The sequence below is a fragment of the Scyliorhinus canicula genome, chromosome 7, assembly GCF_902713615.1.
Source record: "Scyliorhinus canicula chromosome 7, sScyCan1.1, whole genome shotgun sequence".
NCBI classification, from domain to species: domain Eukaryota; kingdom Metazoa; phylum Chordata; class Chondrichthyes; order Carcharhiniformes; family Scyliorhinidae; genus Scyliorhinus; species Scyliorhinus canicula.
In genome coordinates, this window is record NC_052152.1 from 38,726,179 (window position 1) to 38,748,178 (window position 22,000).

General features: G+C 45.7%; 1 protein-coding gene across 2 annotated transcripts in view; it reads left to right on the forward strand.

Annotated features, from left to right (window-relative positions):
• LOC119968886 (NXPE family member 3-like) overlaps positions 1-22,000 on the forward strand; it is a 76,794-nt gene that overhangs the window by 47,500 nt on the left and 7,294 nt on the right. For both annotated transcript variants that reach the window (XM_038801822.1, XM_038801823.1), the window contains exons 3-4: positions 6,510-7,297; positions 19,888-19,961. In XM_038801822.1, coding sequence (XP_038657750.1) covers positions 6,510-7,297; positions 19,888-19,961 — 862 coding nt within the window. The remainder of the gene's footprint in view (positions 1-6,509; positions 7,298-19,887; positions 19,962-22,000) is intronic.

A 22,000-nucleotide genomic window follows, 5' to 3' on the forward strand; every position in this document is an offset into this window, starting at 1 on the left:
CCCCCTTCAGTGAGGCCAATACCCAATTTTGAGGCATTTGCCTGCCAGCTAGCCAGTATAGATGCATCTTTCATTAACTGACAGTATTCCCTCCACAAGGCAATTAATTTCTTTGCGGTGGGTTCTTGATAATACAGAAAAATGTGTCATTTGAAACATGAAAGTCTGGCAATATCTGGTTTGAGAGGGTACAGGGAAAGATCCCACAAAAGGTTAATAGCAGCTGCAAAGAGCAGGGTTATAAAATGCAGATACTTGCTCACAAGCAGGCCTCAGCAGACACACAGGCTTCATATGGTAAGCTAAAACAATGGCTCACACCTTCATGGAATGTAACTATCTCAGAAAGCATCTGAAAAAGCATGGATGAGAGTTTCAATTGCATTAAGTGACGAATGTTTAAAACAGGCAAGTCTTTCAAGTCACAACCAAGTTAAATTTTAGCATACAGCTAAGAGCAAAGTTTCACACCTTAACTGAAATAAACTCTCTTAGTAAACAGCTGGAAAGAATGGAAGATGCTCAGTCGAATTTAGTATCAATTTAAGGGGTAAAATTCTACGAACATCAAGTTAATTAAAAGAAAATTGGAGATGACCTGGCTACGAGAAACATCATTTAAGTCAAAATCAAAGGCAAAGTTATGAACTGGGGACAATTGGAAAATTAAACGATTTGAAATCACAGAAATAAAAGTTAACTATTGAAACAAAAGCATTTTTTAAATCAAATCTGTGAGGAGACGATATGCCTGAAATGAATAACGAGTTGTAGTAAGATGTTTACATCAAAGATACTTTTAAACTATCAAAGTGAAACAAGCCCATATACAATACAGTCGTTAAAACTTAATAACTCTTCGAAAGAGAATATAAACCCAGGGAGCAGAAGCACCAGCACTCTGCAACAGCAACAGGAGAGAGAGAGAGAGAGAGAGAGAGAGACACAGCCTGCTGGAGAAAGACAAGGAAAGCAGCCGAGTTTAAACAGCTAATTCAACTCAAGAAGACCAGATTTTAAGTGGTTATTAGCTTACTTTACTTCCTTAATAACACAGGACCCAGGACACCAATGCTATTAAGGGGTAAGTAGGTAAAATTCTTCAGTGAAGGTATGGGTTACACCGGGGGATAGGCTCCGAGAACCCCGCCCGTAACTTCCAGAGAACGCTGCCTGGAATCACGGCGGCAGTCCCGTCCAGAGTCCACAGCCCGTTAACCGTCCCCTAGCAATCCTGAGAACCCCGCCCGTAACTCCAGCGAACGCTGCCTGGAATCACGGCGGCTCCTCAGGCTGCCTCTAGCAGTCCTGGCAACCCCGCCCGTAACTCCAGCGAACGCTGCCTGGAATCACGGCGGCAGTCCCAGGCTGCCCACAGCCCGTTAACCGTCCCCTAGCAATCCTGAGAACCCCGCCCGTAACTCCAGCGAACGCTGCCTGGAATCACGGCGGCTCCTCAGGCTGCCCCCAGCAGTCCTGGCAACCCCGCCCGTAACTCCAGCGAACGCTGCCTGGAATCACGGCGGCAGTCCCAGGCTGCCCCTAGAGACGATAACCACAGGGTTCACTCACTTACCCTCTTTAAAACGGGTTCGCTGGACTGACCTGGATCTTGCAGAGGCTTCTCGACAAACCAACGGCAAGGCTGAGCAACGATCAAACTGGTAGTAGGCGAATACCAAGGTGGAAAACAAATTTTTACTCACGTTGGGGGCCAAATTCGTCCTCTACTTTGAACGAGCTCAGTCGATTACGCCGGTTAGTTGCGCAGACCCCTCTGGAGATCCCCGTACGGGCCACCAAATGTGAATTGCGCTTTCACGTATCTAATCGTCAGTCCAGAAGTAAAACACTCGAACACGTCAGTAACGAATATTCGTTTATTTACGGCCGGGACAAATCTCTAAGCAGTCGGGTAACCACCTTCGAGAAGTGCCAAAATCCCAGAATAAGGATGGTATCTTTATACATCTTACAGCTTAGGGGTGGTCCCTTTAAATTCCTAGATACACCTATGATTTGGCAAGGATCCAGAACATGTACATATATGGAATTATTCTTCGAGGTCGGGAGGTTATTTTTGACATAATCATTAGCACAAGTCACTATCAATATTAATACAAAGATTTTTGTATCCCATGGCCATCTGGCTTATCTCATTCCAAGGCCCTTCCAATAAACATTTCAATGTTTATTTGTTCCAACTGGTCAAACGAGCTCAATTATGTTATCTCTGCAATAAAGTAACGGTTACCATTCATTCCATTCTTTGCCTTTTTGACCTCTCTGCTTTTACAGATACGGTCAGAACATTAATTAGTACCAATGCCACACTCCCTATATTTCATCCCTTGACCTGTTGACATCTCTTTCACAGAGCTTTTCAGAACTGTTATATTAACCCTATCAGTTAAGTTCCAAATGAAATCCACTTCTACATACGTGGCTTGAGAGATGGTGCAGGAGGGAGGGGTTCAGATTTTTGGGACATTGGTACCGGTCCTGGGGGAGGTGGGATCATGACAAATCAGATGGTCTACACCTGGGCAGGACTGGAACCAATGTCCTAGGGACAGATGGTCTGAGGTGCATTTGTTTTAATGCGAGAAGTGCAGCAGGTAAGGCAGATGAACTTAGGGCTTGGATTAGTACCTGGGAATATGATGTTATTGGTATTACTGAGACTTGGTTGAGGGAAGAGCAAGACTGGCAACTAAATATCCCAGGGTATAGATGCTTCAGGAGGGATAGAGAGGGAAGTAAAAGGGGTGGAGGAGTTGCATTACTGGTCAGAGATGATATCACAGCTGTGATTAAGGAGGGCACGATGGAGGATTCGAGCACTGAGGCAATATGGGTAGAGCTAAGAAATAGGAAGGGTGCAGTAACATTGTTGGGACTTTACTACAGGCCTCCCAAAAGTGAGCGTGAAGTAGAGGTACAAATATGTAGACAGATTATAGAAAAATGTAGGAGCAATAGGGTGGTCGTGATGGGAGATTTTAACTTCTCCAACATTGAATGGGATTCGTGTAGTGTTGGAGGCGTAGATGGAGCAGAATTTGTAAGGAGCATCCAGGAGAGTTTTTTAGAGCAGTATGTAAATAGTCCAACTCGGGAAGGGGCCATACTGGACCTGGTATTGGGGAATGATCCCGGCCAGGTGGTTGAAGTTTCAGTCGGTGATTACTTTGGGAATAGCGATCACAATTCCGTAAGTTTTAGAATACTCATGGACAAAGACGAGAGTGGTCATAAAAGTAGAGTGCTAAATTGGGGAAAGGCCAACTATACCACAATTCGGCAGGAGCTAGGGAATGTGGATTGGGAGCAGTTGTTTAAGGGTAAATCCACATTTGAAATGTGGGAGTCTTTTAAGGAAGGGTTGTTCAGAGTGCAGGACAGACATGTCTCTGTGAAAATGAGGGATAGAAATGGCAAGATTAGGGAACCATGGATAACAGGTGGAATTGTGAGACTAGCTAAGATGAAAAAGGAAGCATACATAAGATCTAGGCGACGAAGGGCAGCACGGTGGCCTAGTGGTTAGCACAACCGCCTCACGGCGCTGAGGTCCCAGGTTCGATCCCGGCTCTGGGTCACTGTCCGTGTGGAGTTTGCACATTCTCCCTGTGTCTGCGTGAGTTTCGCCCCCACAACCCAAAAATGTGCAGAGTAGGTGGATTGGCCATGCTAAATTGCCCCTTAATTAGAAAAAATAATTGGCTAATCTAAATTTAAAAAAAAAGATCTAGGCGACTTAAAACTGATGAAGCTTTGGAGGAATATCGGGAAAGTAGGACAAATCTCAAACGCGCAATAAAGAGGGCTAAAAGGGGTCATGAAATATCTTTGGCTAACAGGGTTAAGGAAAATCCCAAAGCCTTTTATTCGTATATAAGGAGCAAGAGGGTATCGAGAGAAAGGATTGGCCCACTCAAAGACAAAAGAGGGAATTTATGCGTGGAGTCAGAGGAAATGGGTGAGATTCTTAATGAGTACTTTGCATCGGTATTCACCAAGGAGAGGGACATGACGGATGTTGAGGCTAGGGATGAATGTTTAAATACTCTAAGTCAATCGGCATAAAGGAAGGGGGAAGTTTTGGGTATTCTAAAAGGCAGTAAGGTGGACAAGTCCCCAGGTCCGGATGGGATCTATCCCAGGTTACTGAGGGAAGCGAGGGACAAAATAGCTGGGGCCTTAACAGATATCTTTGCAGAATCCTTGAGCCCAGGTGAGGTCACAGAGGACTGGAGAATTGCTAATGTTGTCCCTTTGTTTAAGAAGGCTAGCAGGGATAATCCAGGGAATTATAGACCTGTGAGCTTGACGTCAGTGGTAGGCAAACTGTTGGAGAAGATACTGAGGGATAGGATCTATTCACATTTGGAAGAAAATAGTCTTATCAGTGATAGGCAGCATGGTTTTGTGCAAGGAAGGTCATGTCTTACAAACCTAATAGAATTCTTTGAGCAAGTGACAAAGTTAATTTATGAGGAAAGGGCTGTAGATGTCATATACATGGACTTCAGTAAGGTGTTTGATAAAGTTTCCCATGGCAGGTTGATGGAAAAAGTGAAGTCGTATGGGGTTCAGGGTATACTAGCTAGATAGATAAAGAACTGGCTGGGCAACAGGAGACAGAGAGTAGTGGTGGAAGGGAGTGTCTCAAAATGGAGAAAAGTGACTAGTGGTGTTCCACAGGGATCCGTGCTCGGACCACTGTTGTTTGTGATGTACAAAAATGATCTGAACGAAGCAATAGGTGGTCTGATTAGCAAGTTTGCAGATGATACTAAGATTGGTGGAGTTGCAGATCGCGAGGAGGACTGTCAGAGAATACAGCAGAATATAGATAGATTGGAGAGTTGGGCAGAGAAATGGCAGATGGAGTTCAATCCCGGCAAATGCGAGGTGATGCATTTTGGAAGATCTAATTCAAGAGCGGACTATACGGTCAATGGAAGAGTCCTGGGGAAAATTGATGTACAGAGAGATCTGGGAGTTCAGGTCCATTGTACCCTGAAGGTGGCAATGCAGGTCGATAGAGTGGTCAAGAAGGCATACAGCATGCTTGCCTTCATTGGACGGGGTATTGAGTACAAGAGTCGGCAGGTCATGTTACAGTTGTGTAGGACTTTGGTTAGGCCACATTTGGAATACTGCGTGTAATTCTGGCCACCACATTACCAGAAGGATGTGGATGCTTTAGAGAGGGTGCAGAGGAGGTTCACCAGGATGTTGCCTGGTATGGAGGGTGCTAGCTATGAAGAAAGGTTGAGTAAATTAGGATTGTTTTCATTGGAAAGACGGAGGTTGAGGGGGGACCTGATGGAGGTCTACAAAATTATGAGAGGTATGAACAGGGTGGATAGCAACAAGCTTTTTCCAAGAGTGGGGGTGTCAATTACAAGGGGTCACGATTTCAAGGTGAGAGGGGGAAAGTTTAAGGGAGATGTGCGTGGAAAGTTTTTTACGCAGAGGGCGGTGGGTGCCTGGAACGCTTTGCCAGTGGAGGTGGTAGAGGCGGGCACGATAGCATAATTTAAGATGCATCTAGACAGATATATTAACGGGCGGGGAACAGAGGGAAGTAGATCCTTGGAAAATAGGCGACAGGTTTAGATAAAGGATTTGGATCGACGCAGTCTGGGAGGGCCGAAGGGCCTGTTCCTGTGCTGTAATTTTCTTTGTTCTTCTTTGTTCTTTGTTCACATGTTGCAAACAGAATTTTGGATTACCTCAAGTTAATGGAATTACAGAAGGACTCAATGATTATAACACAGAAGCAGGCCATTCAGCCCATCATGTCTTTTGGCACTCCCCCATCTTCTCTCTCTCTCTCTCTCTCTCTCTCTCTCCCCCCCCCCCCCCCCCCCCCCCCATCTTCTCTCCATAGCCCTGCACATTCTTCCTTTCCAGATAACAATCCAATTTGGTCTTGAATGGCTCGATTGAATCTGTATCCATCACACCACTCAGGCAGTACATTCCAGATCGTAACAACTCGTTTTTACTCCATCTTTATTGCTGGCTTCTCCGCTTTCCAATTCCACATGGTCCTTCTGCCCATCCATCACTTTAACTGGGCCAGGTGCATGGACAGAATGATTCTGGAAAATCAGTATTTCAGCATGTTCCTGTTTGCATGCTTTAATCTCCTTGGTTCTTTACTCATTCTTTTCCCCCCTTTTCCCTTTTTCCCTCACTGAAAAAGCTGTGATTTTCCCAAATTTTTTCTGTCACTTGACAATTTCAGGTATCTGATCCCAATGTTCTCCTTCTCTCTGTGAACATCAAACATGCCGACACCCTCACTATCGGATAATCTCCAGTGTACCTTCCTTGAACAATTCCAAACTCCGGAAAGATCCTGAACACATCTCGGAGGCTTTTCCCCCTTTGTTAATCACTGCTTCTTTCTTGGCAGGAGGTGGGCCTGTTTCAGAAAGTGAATCTGAAATTAAACTATATTTATTATTTTACAAAGTTGTTTCTTTCCACAGTACAAAAAAGTACCAACTTCAGGAATGGAGGCAAATTGGAAAAGGTACCCACCTCCAAAGATTTATTCCACAAATGTACAACCGAAGGAGAATAAAACATATTTTTGGACAGACAAACTGTTGCAATGTGGCTACCAGAATCACAGCTTCACCCCTGAAGAAAGGTCAGAGGGGACGTCCATTATGAAAATGATCAAATGGCCAAAACCACCCAACATTTCTGTGCCCTTTGTGAAAAGCAGCGACCCAGCACATGTTCGCTTTGTCATTTTAAATTCTACAAAGACTTTCTATGTCGGGGATCAGTTACAAGTGATGCTGCAAATGAAAGATTTTGAAGGACACCCAAAGAAATATGGAGGTGACTATCTCCAAGGCCGGGTCCACACTCCAGCTTTAAAAGCTGGTTCAGCCGGAACAGTTATAGATAACCAAAATGGATTTTACTATCTAAATTTTAATTTATCTTGGCCGGGGAAAGTTGAAGTGTCTGTTTCCCTGGTTCATCCCAGTGAAGGAATCCAAGCACTTGAAAGACTTCGCAAGGAACGGCCAGAGAGGGTGTATTTTCAAAGTACCTTTGCATCAGGAGCTACCACTGAGACCACTGTGTGTAATCTCTGTTTGCCTCAAAGTGAACCGCTCTGTAACTTTACTGATCCCAGAACTGGGGAGCCCTGGTTCTGTTACAAACCAAAGAAGCTTCCGTGCTCTGCCCGTATCAACCATGCAATGGGAGGTTATGAGCAGAAACTCCTAATGACAGAAGAAGAACATTTTTTCAAAAGGTACGTCACTTAACATTCTCCTTCCCTTTCTTCACATCCTTGAGACGAGTGTAAATTCACCAACCTCATGCTTCACTGCTTGTGAATGATAATATGTTGGAAATGTTATATCCTTGTCTCTGATTCAAACTCATGTTGCTGGGAGCAAACTTACTGAGAGCAAAATGCTGTTATTTGGCACGGTAGCAGAGTGCTTAGCACTGTTGATTCACAGCACCAGTGTCCCAGGTTCGATTCCCGCTTGAGTCACTGTCTGAGTGGAGTCTGCACGTTCTCCCTGTGTCTGCGTGGGTTTCCTCCCACAAGTCCCGAAAGAAGTGCTTGTTAGGTGAATTGGACATTCTGAATTCTCCCTCTGTGTACCCGAACAGGCCCACCGAGTGTGGCGACTAGGGGTTTTTCACAGTAGCCTTATGGCAGTGTTAATGTGAGCCTACTTGTGGCACAATAAACATTATGAATGCACTTTATCGAATTACACCTATCATTGCTGGAATATCAATTTTAAAACATGAATATTGATACATCCGGGCCTGCCGTTGCATTCAACTAGAGATTAAAAGCTGTTGAGGGGCAGAGATGCAGTTGTAAATTTAATAAGTAGAAAGTGTGGGAGGAAAATGCAAAGTGTAAGTCATCCTTGATCACTCCATAGAGATGCCTGAAGACCATCGTTAGCAGGTATTTTGAAATTGGTCTACTTCCCCATTCGGGAATATTATGAAGTTGAAATGAAATGAAAATCGCTTATTGTCACAAGTAGGCTTCACAGTTCAGAGGGAGAGAGAGGGAGTGGGAGGGAGGGTGAGATAAAATTCAAGAACATTGTAAATTCTTGCTTGGTAACTGGTGGTATGATTAACATAGCTGCCTGCCATTGGTGCAGAACACCGGCTTACCATTGGCCCTGGTCGGTCATGTGCCTCTCGACTGATTGGTTGAGACACGTCACGTGACGGCTCCCCGATTGGTCGAGAGGCTGTGTTAACCCCGCCTCCAGGGCGGGGTATAAATACCCAGTATGCCCTGCGGTCGTCCATTTACTGTAGTCGACCGCAGGGCTAACATCTAGCTTATTAAAGCCATACTTTTGTACAGCAACTCGTCTCGCGTTCAATTGATGGTACATCAGTAACTTAATATTATGCACCCATGGTGAGACATCTAATTAGGTTTCCAAGAATTGGAATGAATCTACCCACGCTTTATCAAAGATTCAGTTGTCGTTAGGCAGGCAGATTTCTATCCTCCACCAAGATTGTCTTCTCTCCTGAAGCTGTTGGCTGGAATATGGGTCTCTATATTCGAAACCAGGTCCCTGGCGCTGTGAGGCAGTGGTGCTTACCTTTGTGCCACCGTGCTGCCGTAATTGACCCGTTGTTTATGACTGAGTTTCAGCCTCCAAATATGTCTTTATCCACATTCCCATGCAAGTGCGCATCCAGCAACTGTATAAGATATTGATCAGGATGAAGAGTTCTGACTGACTCCACCCTAATCAGCCCAAGAGTGCTGAGGTTAGTTTGAGCGCCATCATCATCAATCCAGGCAAAAGGGATCGAATCTGAGATTCGGGTGTGGAGTTTCGTCCTAAATTCAGGAACTATGATTCGGGCCATTTCCCGATGTTGCGGTCCTGACAGAAGATTACAATGATTGTGAAGAATATCTGAAAGAAAGTGTAAATTATCAGGGTACAAATACCTACCAATATTCTCAGAGTCTGAACATTCAGACCAATGGGAGGATGGAATGGATATGTAAACACAAGTTCAATGCTTGTGTTTAAATTGCTGGATTAATCAATGGACAGGGGCTTAGTATTCAAAAGGAGATTTGTTTTGGAGCAGATGTCTGCTGTCTTGAGAAAACCTCTGGGTAGGCAGTCACTTTCAGCACCCTTGAATGTGCGAATGGGACATTCTGCATTGCCACGAAGGATGGAGGGCTCAATGATTGTGGCAATTTGAGATCATATAGATATAGAGACATAGATAGGATGCAGAGCTGGGCTGAGAAGCGGCAGATGGAGTTTAACCCTGACAAGTGTGAGGTTGTCTATTTTGGAAGGACAAATATGCAGAATACAGGGTTAACGGTAGGGCTGTTGGCAATGTAGAGGAGCAGAGAGATCTTGGGATCTATGTTCATAGATCTTTGAAAGTTGCCACTCAAGTGGATAGAGCTGTGAAGAAGGCCTATAGTGTGCTAGCGTTCATTAGCAGAGGGATTGAATTTAAGAGCCGTGAGGTGATGATGCAGCTGTACAAAACCTTGGTCAGGCCACATTTGGAGTACTGTGTGCAGTTCTGGTCACCTCATTTTAGGGAGGATGTGGAAGCTTTGGAAAAGGTGCAAAGGAGATTTACCAGGATGTTGCCTGGAATGGAGAGTAGGTCTTACGAGGAAAGGTTGAGGGTGCTAGGCCTTTTCTCATTAGAACGGAGAAGGATGAGGGGCGACTTGATAGAGGTTTATAAGATGATCAGGCGAATAGATAGAGTAGACAGTCAGAGACTTTTTCCCCGGGTGGAACAAACCATTACAAGGGGACATAAATTTAAGGTGAATGGTGGAAAATATAGGGGGGATGTCAGAGGTAGGTTCTTTGCCCAGAGAGTAGTTGGGGCATGGAATGCACTGTCTGTGGAAGTAGTTGAGTCGGAAACATTAGGGACCTTCAAGCGGCTATTGGATAGGTACCTGGATTATGGTAGAATAATGTAGTGTAGATTAATTTGTTCTTAAGGGCAGCACGGTAGCATTGTGTTTAGCACAATTGTTTCACAGCTCCAGGGTCCCAGGTTTGATTCCGTCTTGGGTCACTGTCTGTGTGGAGTCTGCACATCCTCCCCGTGTGTGCGTGGGTTTCCTCCGGGTGCTCCGGTTTCCTCCCACAGTCCAAAGATGTGCAGGTTGGGTGGATTGGCCATGATAAATTGCCCTTAGTGTCCAAAATTGGTCTCTAGAGTCACCGCTGCTTGTGTGCCTTGGATGCCTGTTTTTATCCTTCCTCCCTTTTGCAATTTCCCCTGACCTCCAGGGGTCTCAGAAAGGGGTCGCATCACCCAATGGGCCAATTGATGACTTGTTGACAGGACACATGGGCCCACCCCTGGTGTCCATTGCTGGTGATGTGGTCTGCACATATCCTGCTGCCATATATGGTAACTTGGTCAATGAAAGTCTGGCCCGACCATGGCTTTGACAATGGGCTTGTGCATATCAATAGAGTGCGATGATCTCCTGGTGGGTGATTGACGGGGCAGGTTCAGACATGTTCTGGCAGCTTGTCTGTTGGTTGTGAATTCGAACTTGGCCAGTTTGAATTCCCATGGTGCTGTGTGCTGGAGTGTCTGTGGTTCGATTTAAAGTGCCCAATTCTTTAATTTAAAATACCCAATTTTAATCGGGCCTAAATTTCGGCCCAGTTTACCGCAATTAGTCGGGGATTCCTTTAACTGTGGCATGTTAATGGTTGCACCCTGTCAGTGTGTGGAACACATTGGCTAAAGTGTTATGCAAATTCATTCAATAGCGAGAATTGCTTACAGTCAGGAAATATGAAGGTTCTGCTTGTTTAGGTTGGAGAGAACAGCACTTTGCGGTCACTGAAACGAGTGGAGAAACAGCTGGGGGAATTCAATCTGTTCAATCTGGTGTAGGGTTGGATTCTCCGGTACCCCAGCCGTGCGTTTCCCAGCGGCGTGCCAGTCGATGGTGGTGGGACTCTCTACTCCCACCACCTAATCTGGGATTTCCCATTGAAGCCATCCCACATTGCTGGGAAACCCGTAGGCCGGGAGCCCTGCCAGCAAGAACAGAGATTCTCCGGCCATGGTCTCTAGTGAGATAGCTTGAGGGGTTTTTATCAATGGAAAAAGCACAAATGAAGCTGGACATGGAGAATAAAAAGCAGTTGTTTTTGGGAAAGTCAGAGAATTGGCAGTTTACACAATCAGGACATTATTGGATTCCCCTTAACTACTCCTGATGTTTCTAATTGTAATGTGCGAGGTGTATGAATGGCATCGGGTGATAAGAACCAAAAAGGATAAAAGCAATTTGTCTTCAAGCTGCAAAGACAATTTGTGCATCTTTCTTGTCAGAGATTAAATTCCGAATAAAAGACGCAGGAATGTTTGATCTGGTAGTAAGTAAAGTTGCCATAGCCCCAGAGAACCACAGGCTGCCTTCCCCTTTGAGGAAGAGAGCTGACTGGCGGTGATTTAACCTGAGGATCATCACACCTCAGGCAAGGGGCAAGGTTGAGAAGGCAGGGACATCATGAATAACCTCAGCTGGTATGGGATTTGAACCTGTACTTTTGGCTTTGGTCTGTATCACAAACCAGCTGTTCAGCTAACTTGAGCTTAGCCGAGCACCAGCAAACACCTGACTAATTTCCCGTGTTATGGGATTCTATTCCCATCCGGGTAGATCAAGCCCGATTACACCCGACATCTCTTAATACAGTAAACATAATTTCAGATGTGAGGTATACAGCTTAAATAAAATGTAGCACATTGATACACATAGTGCAGAGTAGTTATTCACCAGCGTAACCATATCACCATATCTTTTCTAAAAACCATCCCTTGAAGGAATATTACTTCAAAATATATCAATCCACTAATATTCAATAGATCGCCCCTGACATGACCTTTACTGCCTCACTGCGCCAAGGACCCGGGTTCGATCTCGGCCCAGGGTAATTGTCCGTGTGAAGCTTGCACGTTCTCCCTGTGTCTGCGCGGGACTCACCTCCACAACCCAAGTATGTGCAGGGTAGGTCGATTGGCCCCATTTAATTGCCCCTTAATTGAAAAAAAAGTTATTTATTTAACACAACCTTTACTCTAATGCAGAGTTTCGGGCAAGGGGGGTTTTACCCACATTAGTTAATTTTAGCAAGTGCCCAGCCCACAGAGTCCAGTAGTCTAGGTACATTTCCCCTTTACGTGACTTTGCACATGCAAACTCTCACAAACAACTTAACAGCCTTGTGTTGACATATTTTGCAAAACGCAACCACCATGATTTGCTATTTGGCATAAAACATCATGAAAAACCAAGATGATAATTAAAACAATCAAAATCCATCAGACCTACCCCGTGAGTTGTTGAAGATCAATCCCTCTTGCAAATGAAAGATTCTTTCACTACTGGTTGACTCATCTGTGTCCAATCTCTAGAAATAATCTCCCTTTTCGTTTTGTGTATTCTGTATGGTGTTTCCATGTCCTTGGTGGAAAGATTATACCATGATTTTACATCCTTCATGTTACTTCAGATAAAATCTGTATTGAATTGACCATAGTCTGGATCCTGGGCTAGAATTCTTGACGGGCAGAAAAGTTTCACACTTCGTTTGGTCCAGTCAGAGTTGTCACAAACAACACTGCCGATTGCTGGTGAACCATCTGATGCCACAACAGTGGCTAGCTTTCAATTGGAATCCAAGGAGGAAATCTCTGTCATAGCTCTTCTTATCCTCTGCATTCAGTAATTTCCTTCATTTTTCTTCAAGGTCAGACACTAAATTGTCATCAGGGGTTCCACTTTTGAAAACTGACCCTGAGCTCATGCTTTACCACATTTTAGTCCATGCCTGTACATTCCAAATGTCTAAATCTGTGAAGAAAATCTCCAGCAGACAAACATCTGAATTGTCCGACAATATAATTGAATTAACCTCATCCTGTTTAAATTTAGGGACATATCTTAGAACATAAGAACTAGGAGCAGGAGTAGGCCATCTGGCCCCTCGAGCCTGCTCCGCCATTCAATTAGATCATGGCTGATCTTTTGTGGACTCAGCTCCACTTTCCGGCCCGAACACCATTCGAACATCTTGAAGTTTGTTTTCATTGTTTAATCCTTCAGTGTTTTTATTCCAGAGGATGCAAGATCACACTGCCTCATTTTGAGCAAGCAATTCATTTTTATGGCAAGTAAAGTCTTCAGCTGCTTTAAGAACTCCCAAAAGATTATTCCATAAAATTATTCCATCAGATTATTCCAGAAACTTATTCCAGTGTTCAGCCGGGAGAATTTGATACTTTTAGATTTGGCCAGTTCACAATTTTTTCATGTTGTTTTGCCTTTTGCCCCCGAGTCTTGTCTGCTTTCCCACATCTTGTTTATGTTTCTCATATATTGTTAATTCAGATTGCTTCACCTCGTCTCCTGTGACCATAAGAACTAGGAGCAGGGGTTGGCAATTATTGGAGGGAATTAAGGCTGAGTTCTGGAGACTGTGTTAAGCTTCAAGGAAAATCTTTATTGTATCACATGCACGTGCGAGACACAGAGATTTGGGCAGCACGATAGCATAGTGGTTAGCACAATTGCTTCACAGCTCCAGGGTCCCAGGTTCGAATCCCGACTTGGGTCACTGTCTGTGCGGAGTCTGCATGTCCTCCCCGTGTGTGCGTGGGTTTCCTCCGGGTGCTCCGGTTTCCTCCCACAGCCCAAAGATCTGCAGGTTAGGTGGATTGGCCATGCTAAATTGCCCTTCGTGTCCAAAATTGTCCTTAGTGTTGGGTGGGGTTACTGGGTTATGGGGATAGGGTGGGGGTGTGGGCTTGGGTAGGATGCTCTTTCCAAGAGTCGGTGCAGACTCGATGGGCCGAATGGCCCCCCTCTGCACTGTAAATTCTATGATCTCGGCCCTGAACGTTGCACGTTCTCCCGAGTCCGTGGTTCTCTCAGATTGTACATTGCAATGGTCAAGTTATCCTGTTCAATGTTGTTAGGGATCCGTTTTGATATGGTAATTGCTTACTGAATACAGATAGTTTGAAAAAAACGTCATGTTAACATATTGACTTGGGTTGCATAATTTTGTTAAGTACAGACATTGTTTGAAAGAGTCCTGGTTATCGCATCTCCGGCACTGAGATTTAACATGTCCCATTTAACATGTCAAAAGGAAGTTTCAGTTCTGGGAGGGTGCTAACAGTCTCTCCTGCCTGGATGTCCAGAGATAATGACCTTTCTTGGAGTCTGGCTGTCTCCATGTGGTATCCCTGATTGTGTTGCTAATGAAAACGGGTTTCTCAGACCTTTGCCATTGTGGGTGTTGATGGCCTGTGTTGATTGCTGCCTGATGTCTGAGTTAACCCTTTTGCTAGTGAGGTCTGACTTGCTTTTGTGCATTTGTGCGATTTAGACAGAATATGAACAGACATGGGAATAAAATATATATACAACAGTGTGGTCCCCGGTATTCCTACAACAGCAATTCAGCCTCCCGAGCCTGCTCCGCCATTCAATACAATCATGGCTGATCTCCGCTCAGCCTCACCTCCACTTTCCTGCCCATTCTCCGTAACCCTTCAGCTCATTACTAATTAAAAGTCTGTCTCTGTTCTTCTTAAATTTACTCACTGTCCCAGCATCCACCGCACTCTGGGGTAGTAAATTCCACAGATTCACGACGCTTTGAGAGAAGTAATTTCTCCTCATCTTTGTTTTAAATCTGACACCCCTTATCCTAAAACTCTGACCTCTCGTACTAAATTGCCCCACAAGGTGAAGCATCTGCTCTACATCTACGTGGTTAATATATTTTATCATCTTATGTACGTAAATTAAATCTCTTCTCATTCTTCAACATGTGAGAGAGTATAGGCCTAAACTGCTCAATATCTCAAACCCCTCTGGAAACATTCTAGTGAACCTCCTCTGAACTGCCTCTAATGGAACTATATCCCTCCTCAAATGAGGGGACCTGTACTGTACACAGTACTCCAGGTATAGTCTCACCAATGCCTTGTATGGTTGCAGCAAAAACTTCCCTACTTCCTTTAGCCATAAAGGAGAAATTTCTATTTGCCTTCCTTATTGCCTGCTGGACCTGAATATTAGTTTTCTGTGATTCATGCACAAGGACATCCAGGTCTCTCTGCACTAAAGCACATCAAAGTTTCCTTCCATTTAGATAATAAGTTTCCTTTCCATTTTTCTGACCAAAATGGATGACCTCACACTTTAAACTCCAACTGCAAAATTTTGGTTCACCTAACGTGTCTATATCCATTTTTTAAATTTTATATTTCCTCATTAAAACATACTTTCCCACTTATTTTAGTGACATCCGCAAAATTGGCTACAGCACCTTTCATCCCTGCATCCAAATCATTAATATATGTTGGAAATAGTTGGCGCCTGAGGACAGAACCCCTGTGACACCCCACTAGTTACATCTTGCCAATCAGAATAGGACCCATTTATCCTGACTCTCTCTCTTCTGTCAATCAGCCAATCGTCTATCCAACTTAATAAATTCCAAGATGTGCAGGTTAGGTGGATTGGCCATGCTAAATTGCCCTCAGTGTCCAAAAAGATTAGGTGGGGTTACTGGGTTATGGGATATGGTGGAAGTGTGGGCTTAAGTGGAGTGCTCTTTCCAAGGGTTAGTGCAGACTCGATGTGCCAAATGACCTCCGTCTACACTGTAAATTCTGTGAAATTACTCCTAACCCCATGTGATCTCACCTTTTGTGCGGCTTCTTATCAAATTCTTTCTGGAAGCCCAGATATACTGGGCGGAATTCTCCCAACGGGAGACAAACAGCCGACGCCGGAGTGAAACCCGGAGTGTTTCACTCCAGCATCGGAGGCCGCTCCTCGCCCCCTATTCTCCCCTTCCCCCGGGGGGCTAGGAGCGGCGGCGCGTGAATTCCGTGCGCCGGGTCTTGACGCTTGCGTCAAAGCGGCGTGCCGGGAATGATGCGGCTGGCGGCGCCGAAGTGACGTCAGCCACGCATGCGCAGGTTGGCCGGCGGCAACCTGCGCATGCGCGGTTGCCGTCTTCCCCTCCGCTGCCCCGCAAGACATGGCGGCTTGATCTTGCGGGGCGGCGGAGGGAAAAGAGTGCGTCTTTTAGAGATGCCGGCCCGACGATCGGTGGGCACCGATCGCGGGCCAGACATCTGCGGAGCACGCCCGTGGTCCTCGATCCTCCCTCCACCCCCCACAGGCTCCACACTCACCAGTTGCGCGCTGTTCACGCCGGCAGCGACCAGGTGTGGTTGGCGCCGGCGTGAACCAGTTGGGTTCAGCAGGCCGCTCGGCCCAGCCGGGCCGGAGAATCGCCGAGCGGCGATTCTCCGAGCGGCCTGTTGAAAAACGCGACACGCCGTTTTGGGGGGGTGGGACAATCGCAGCGTGGCGTGATTCTCCCAGCCCTCTCGCGATTCTCCCACCGGGCGTGGGGTGCGGAGAATCGCGCCCACTACATCTACAGGATGACCATTATCTGCTTGTTACATCTTCGAGTAAATCTAGCAAATTAGTCAAACATGATTTATTCTTCATACAACCATGCTAATTCTGATGGATTCTCTGACTGCCATTAACTTCATTTCAGCCTGATGCTATAATGTCTTGTTAAAATGCGCAGTCTCAGTTTCTGCCTCTTTGGACACATCTTCAGTTGAAACAGTAATTATTGCAGCGGGGTTACAGATATTCATGGATTGTTTAGAGACACTCAGCTTTTCTTGTCTTGATTTGGTTCCAAAACCTCAAACGGGAATTGCTGACATCACTGGAGACAGCAATATCTTTGGCGGGATTCTCTATTACTGATACTGTGGGCGGGATTCTCCGATCGCCGAAATCGCGTTCCCGATGTGCCGCCCCCTCAAAAACTGCCCCCCGATGGGCTGACTTGCCGACGGCATCGGTCGCGTGTCCTCTCACTTTTCGAGGACCTCGTATGGCAGCTGTGGAATGTGTCCAGTGCCGCCACAGTATGGGGGGGGGGGGCCTTCTTTTGGCAGGGGGGACTGGTGGGGGGTGGTCTGGGGTGGCGAAGGGGGCAGTTTTAGGTAGGCTGGGTCCGCGTTGTGGGGCTCCCAGGTATCTGCTGCTCTTGCCCTTTTAGATGGTAGTGGCCGTGGGTTTGGAAGGTGCTGTCTAAGGAACCTGGGTGAGTTACTGCAGTGCATCTTGTAGATGGTACACACGGCTACCACTGTTCGTCGGTGGTGGAGGGTTTGAATATTTGTGGAAGGGGAGCAATCAAGCGGGATGCTTTGTCCTGGATACTGTTGAACTTCTTGAGTGTTATTGGAGCTGCACTTATTCAGGCAAATGGAGAGTATTTCATCACATTCCTGACTTTTGCCTTACAGATGGTAGACAGGCTTTGAGGGATCAGGAGGTGAGTTACTCGCCGTAGGATTCCTAGCCTTTGACTTGCCCTGGTAGTCTCAGTATTAATATGGCTAGTTCAGTTCAGTTTCTGATCAATGGTAATCCCCAGGATGTTGATAGTGGGGGGTTCGGCTATGGTAATGCCATTTAATGTCAAGGGGCGATGGTTCGTTCCTCTTTTGTAGGAGCTGGTCATTGCCTGGCACTTTGGATTGTATCCAGGAATATCGATTCTCCACTTAAGCGACAGTGTATATCTGTTAAGTGAGTTTCACTGTTAAAAATAAATGCAGACGGTTCTGTTCCATAATTTATGGTATATGTTGCTGACAAAATACTGATCCATAGCTTCCAACTAGCATTGGAAAGTGATGGCCCACTGGAATTCCAAGAGTTTAAAGCGCAGTGACCTGCTCTGTAAAAATACATTCTAACCTCCAGTGGCTGGAGCTGTTTGAGGCCTGCAGCGAAAGAGTATCCAGCACAGTCCAGCTCTGGCAAACTCAGGGAGGCCACACCCTCTTACTGGTTACCATAAAGCAGCTAGGATAAAGGGCCCAGTGAAGTTAAAAGACCAGAGAAATGATAAGTGACCAAGCAAGGTGAATGGGGTTTGGCTGGTCGAGATGGGGTGGGAGGGGGGAATGGAGTCCGGGTGGGCCAGGGGGGTAAATTTGGGTTGGGAGGATCAGGTCAGGAGGGAGCGTTCAGACTGGGAATGGGGGAGTCAGGTCGCAGTTGAGGGAGAACAGTTTGGGAGAGGTGGGTCGGTTCGGGAGGGTGATGACAGGTTGAGTTGGGCTGAGAGAGGGGTGGTTGGGGGAATCCCATGGTGGGCGGTGGTAGCGATGCGGGGTTGGGAATACCCTGGGGGCGGGGGGGTGAGTGGTCCAGAGTGAGGACGGTGTCCCGTACGGGATTCGGTCTGGGTTTTTGAAATAGTTCTGTTTAAGTTAGAACTGGTTTTCTTTGTTTTAACTCTCTCAGAGTAACTATTAACAATTTAAATTTCTTTGTCGGATGGTTCTCAATGCAACGCAATTGTCCGGGGGAGGTTTGTGTTTCTGGAAACCCTCATGTGGGAACTTCCTACTGGGATTCAGCAACACATCTTTGGGGTATCCTTCCAAATCAGACGCAGGGGAATCAGGGAGTTATGGCCACGTTTAGTCATTACTGCTTTTAATCTATTTGTTACAGTAAGTTGCAAATTGTATAAAGCACAGGTGAGGCCACACCTGGAATATTTTGTGGAGTTCTGGTCGCCACATTCCAGGAAGAATGTTATTGCTCTGGAGAGAGTGCAGAGGAGGTTTACAAGAATGTTGTCAGGGCTGGAAAAGTGTGGCTATGAGGAGAGATTGGATAGGTTGGGGTTATTTTCCGTGGAACAAAGTAGACTGAGGGGTGACTTAATTGAGGTACAAAATTATGAGGGAAAGAGATTGGGTGGATGGAATAAAATTGTTTTCTCTGGCGGAGAAATCTAGAACCAGGGGACATAGATTCAAGATAAGTGGCAGAATGTGTAGAGGGGACATGAGGGAAAATGTTTTTTATGCAGTGGGTAGCAGGAGTCTGGAATTCGCTGTCCTAGTTGGTGGTGGAGGCAGAGACCCTGAACTCTTTTAAAAGGTATCTGGATCTGCACCTTAAATGCTCTAAGCTGCAGGGCTGTGAACCGGGTGCAGGAAGGTGGGTTTAGAAAGGGCACCTGGGTGTTCTAGGACTGGCATGGAGAAGATGGGCCAAATGACCTCATTCTAAATTTAAAATGCGAAATCTTCTCATACATCCTTTCAGATATTAGCTGGATGTTTGCATTTCTTTTTAAAACGTTATCAGTCTCGACGGGGATCGGCTTGAGTCAGGGGTGTACTTCCTATTATAGCGTGAAATAGCCAAAGGTTGTATATAAGGGAAAGTGTGTAACTTTGTGTTTTGTTCATCATTAAAATTCCTTCTTTAGTAAGGAAAGAAGCCCTGATTATAAATGAGCTGGATTGGGCTTCCTGTTCACAGCTATAACCAATCAATGTTCTGACTGAGACCGGCTAGAAGAAGCTGGTGACCCTTAGCCAGGGTTCCTGATATGGCCGTGTGATAGAGGTCACTGAACAGGTCAACCTCAAACCTACAGTAATGCTCTGGGGTCCCAGGTTGAAATCCCACCATGGTCGATGGTAAATCATCCTGTGCCAGGCAGGGGTGTGATGAAATGTTTTGATAATCATTGACAAAGTAAATAGTTCTTGGATATGTCACGGCTCAGGGGTCTGGGAGGGGGTGAGTTGCTGACTCTGCTTCCAAATGATTAAATATGCCCTTGCCCTTGTATTTTTAGGTTTCTTGCCATATGACATTTTCACTTGTTAACATTCATGGATACAATTGTTTAACCGACAACAATCATTTATTTTCAGTGGGGTCAATGTCAAGACGCCTATATTACCCAATGGTGCTGGTTATGTGATTGTAAAGCCTTCACCTCAAACAGGTAAGAGAAATTTCAATTATTACAATGACCATCACAAGAGAGGTTTAATGTGTGAGAGCAGAAGTTAGAAGAATGTTGGAGTAATTCTTCGATACAGGCACTATTATAGTGCAACTCTTGAGCTCGCTGTAAGAGGTGTGGTTTTTAGCAGTGACAGAAATGTGAGCATCTGTCAAATTATACAACAGGGGGGTGGCCCTATTTGCCATTCCAGTAAATCACAGTTGCAACCACCCAGAATGTTTGTATCTGCTGCTAGTGAAAGACATTGACTGGAAATTGGGAAGAAGATAATGGTAATCCTAAATACTCCTTAGGGAAGGAAATCCTCCGTCCTTACTTGGTCTGGCCTACATGTGACTCCTAACTGTTCTATGGAATGGCCTATCGGATTTTCAGTTGTGCCAAACCGCTACAAAGTCTAAACAAAGAAATGAAACCAGACGGACCCCCTGGCATTGACACAGGCACCGGAAGCGGCAATGGCACACAGCACTGTCAACTGTACAAAGTCCTCCTTACTGACATCCGGGAGCTTGTGCCAAAATTGGGATATCCTGTCCCATCAGTAGGACAGACCCACCAGAAATGGCAGCACAGTGGAATACAGTCAGGAGGGAATTGTCCTCAGAGTCCTTTATATTGACCTGGAAACCTGTAAACTCTCATGACCTGAGCAAGGAAACTGCCTGCTGGTTATCACAACCGCAGCCCCTCAGTGGCTGAATCAGTACTCCTCCATGTTGAGCACCATTTGGGATAAATTTCATACAGATCTGACAATTTAAAACTGGGCGACCATGAGATGCTGTGGGCCTTCAGCAGGAGCAGAATTGTACTCAACCACAATCTGTAACCTCATGTCCAGGCATTTCTCTGGCATCTACTATTACCATTGAGCTGGAGAATCAACAATGGTTTTATTAAGAGTGCAGGAGGAAGGGCAGCACAGTGGCGCAGTGGGTTAGCCCTGCTGCCTCACGGCGCCGAGGTCCCAGGTTCGATCCCGGCTCTGGGTCATTGTTCGTGTGGAGTTTGCACATTCTCCCCGTGTCTGCGTGGGTTTCGCCCCCACAACCCAAAGATGTGCAGGGTAGGTCAACTGGCCACGTTAAATTGCCCCTTAATTGGAGAAAATGAATTGGGTATTCTAAATTTATTTTTTAAAAAGAGTGCAGGAGGACATTCCAAGACAGCAGCAGATATATATATATATAAACGCGTTGTCAAACTGGTGAAGCTACAATGCAGGGCTAATTGCATGTCATCAAGCGCGAGGAACATGTGATAAGACGGAGTTAAGCGATCACACAACCACATTGGATCAGATCTAAACTCTGAAGTCCTGGCAAATCCAGTCATGAACTGTGGTGGACAATTAAACAACAAACAGGGGGAGGAGTATTCATGAATATTCCCATCCTCAGTGATGGAAGAGCCAGCACATCAATGCAAAGACAAGGTTGCAGCATTTGCAATCACCTTCAACTAAAAGCGTTGGGTGGATAAGTGCTTTTGGCCTTGTTCTGAAGTCCTCAGCGTCACAGATTCCAGTCTTCAAACTATTTGATTCACTGCCCATAATAAATACCTGAAGCCACTTGATAGCGCAAAGGTTATCGACCCTGACAATGTTCTGGCAATAGACATGTTCTCCAGGAATAGCCGTGCCCCTAGCCAAGCTGTTCCAGTGTAGCCAAAGACTGGCCTCTACGCGACAATGTGGACAATTACCCCGGTATGTCCTGTACACAAAAATCAGGAAATATCTACACAGCCAATTACTGCCCCTTTGGTCTATTCTCGATCACCAGCAAAGTAATGGACAGGATCATTAACAGGAGCAGAAACGACACTTACTCAGCAATACCCTGTTCACTGACTCAGTTAGGTTCGCCAGTACAACTCAACTCCTGAACTTATTAGAAACTTTCCCCAAACAATGACTAAGGAGCTGAAATCTAGAGTGAGTTGGGAGTGACCGCCCTTGACCTCAAGGCGGCATTGGTCAAGCGTTTCATTAAGGAGCCTTGCAAAAC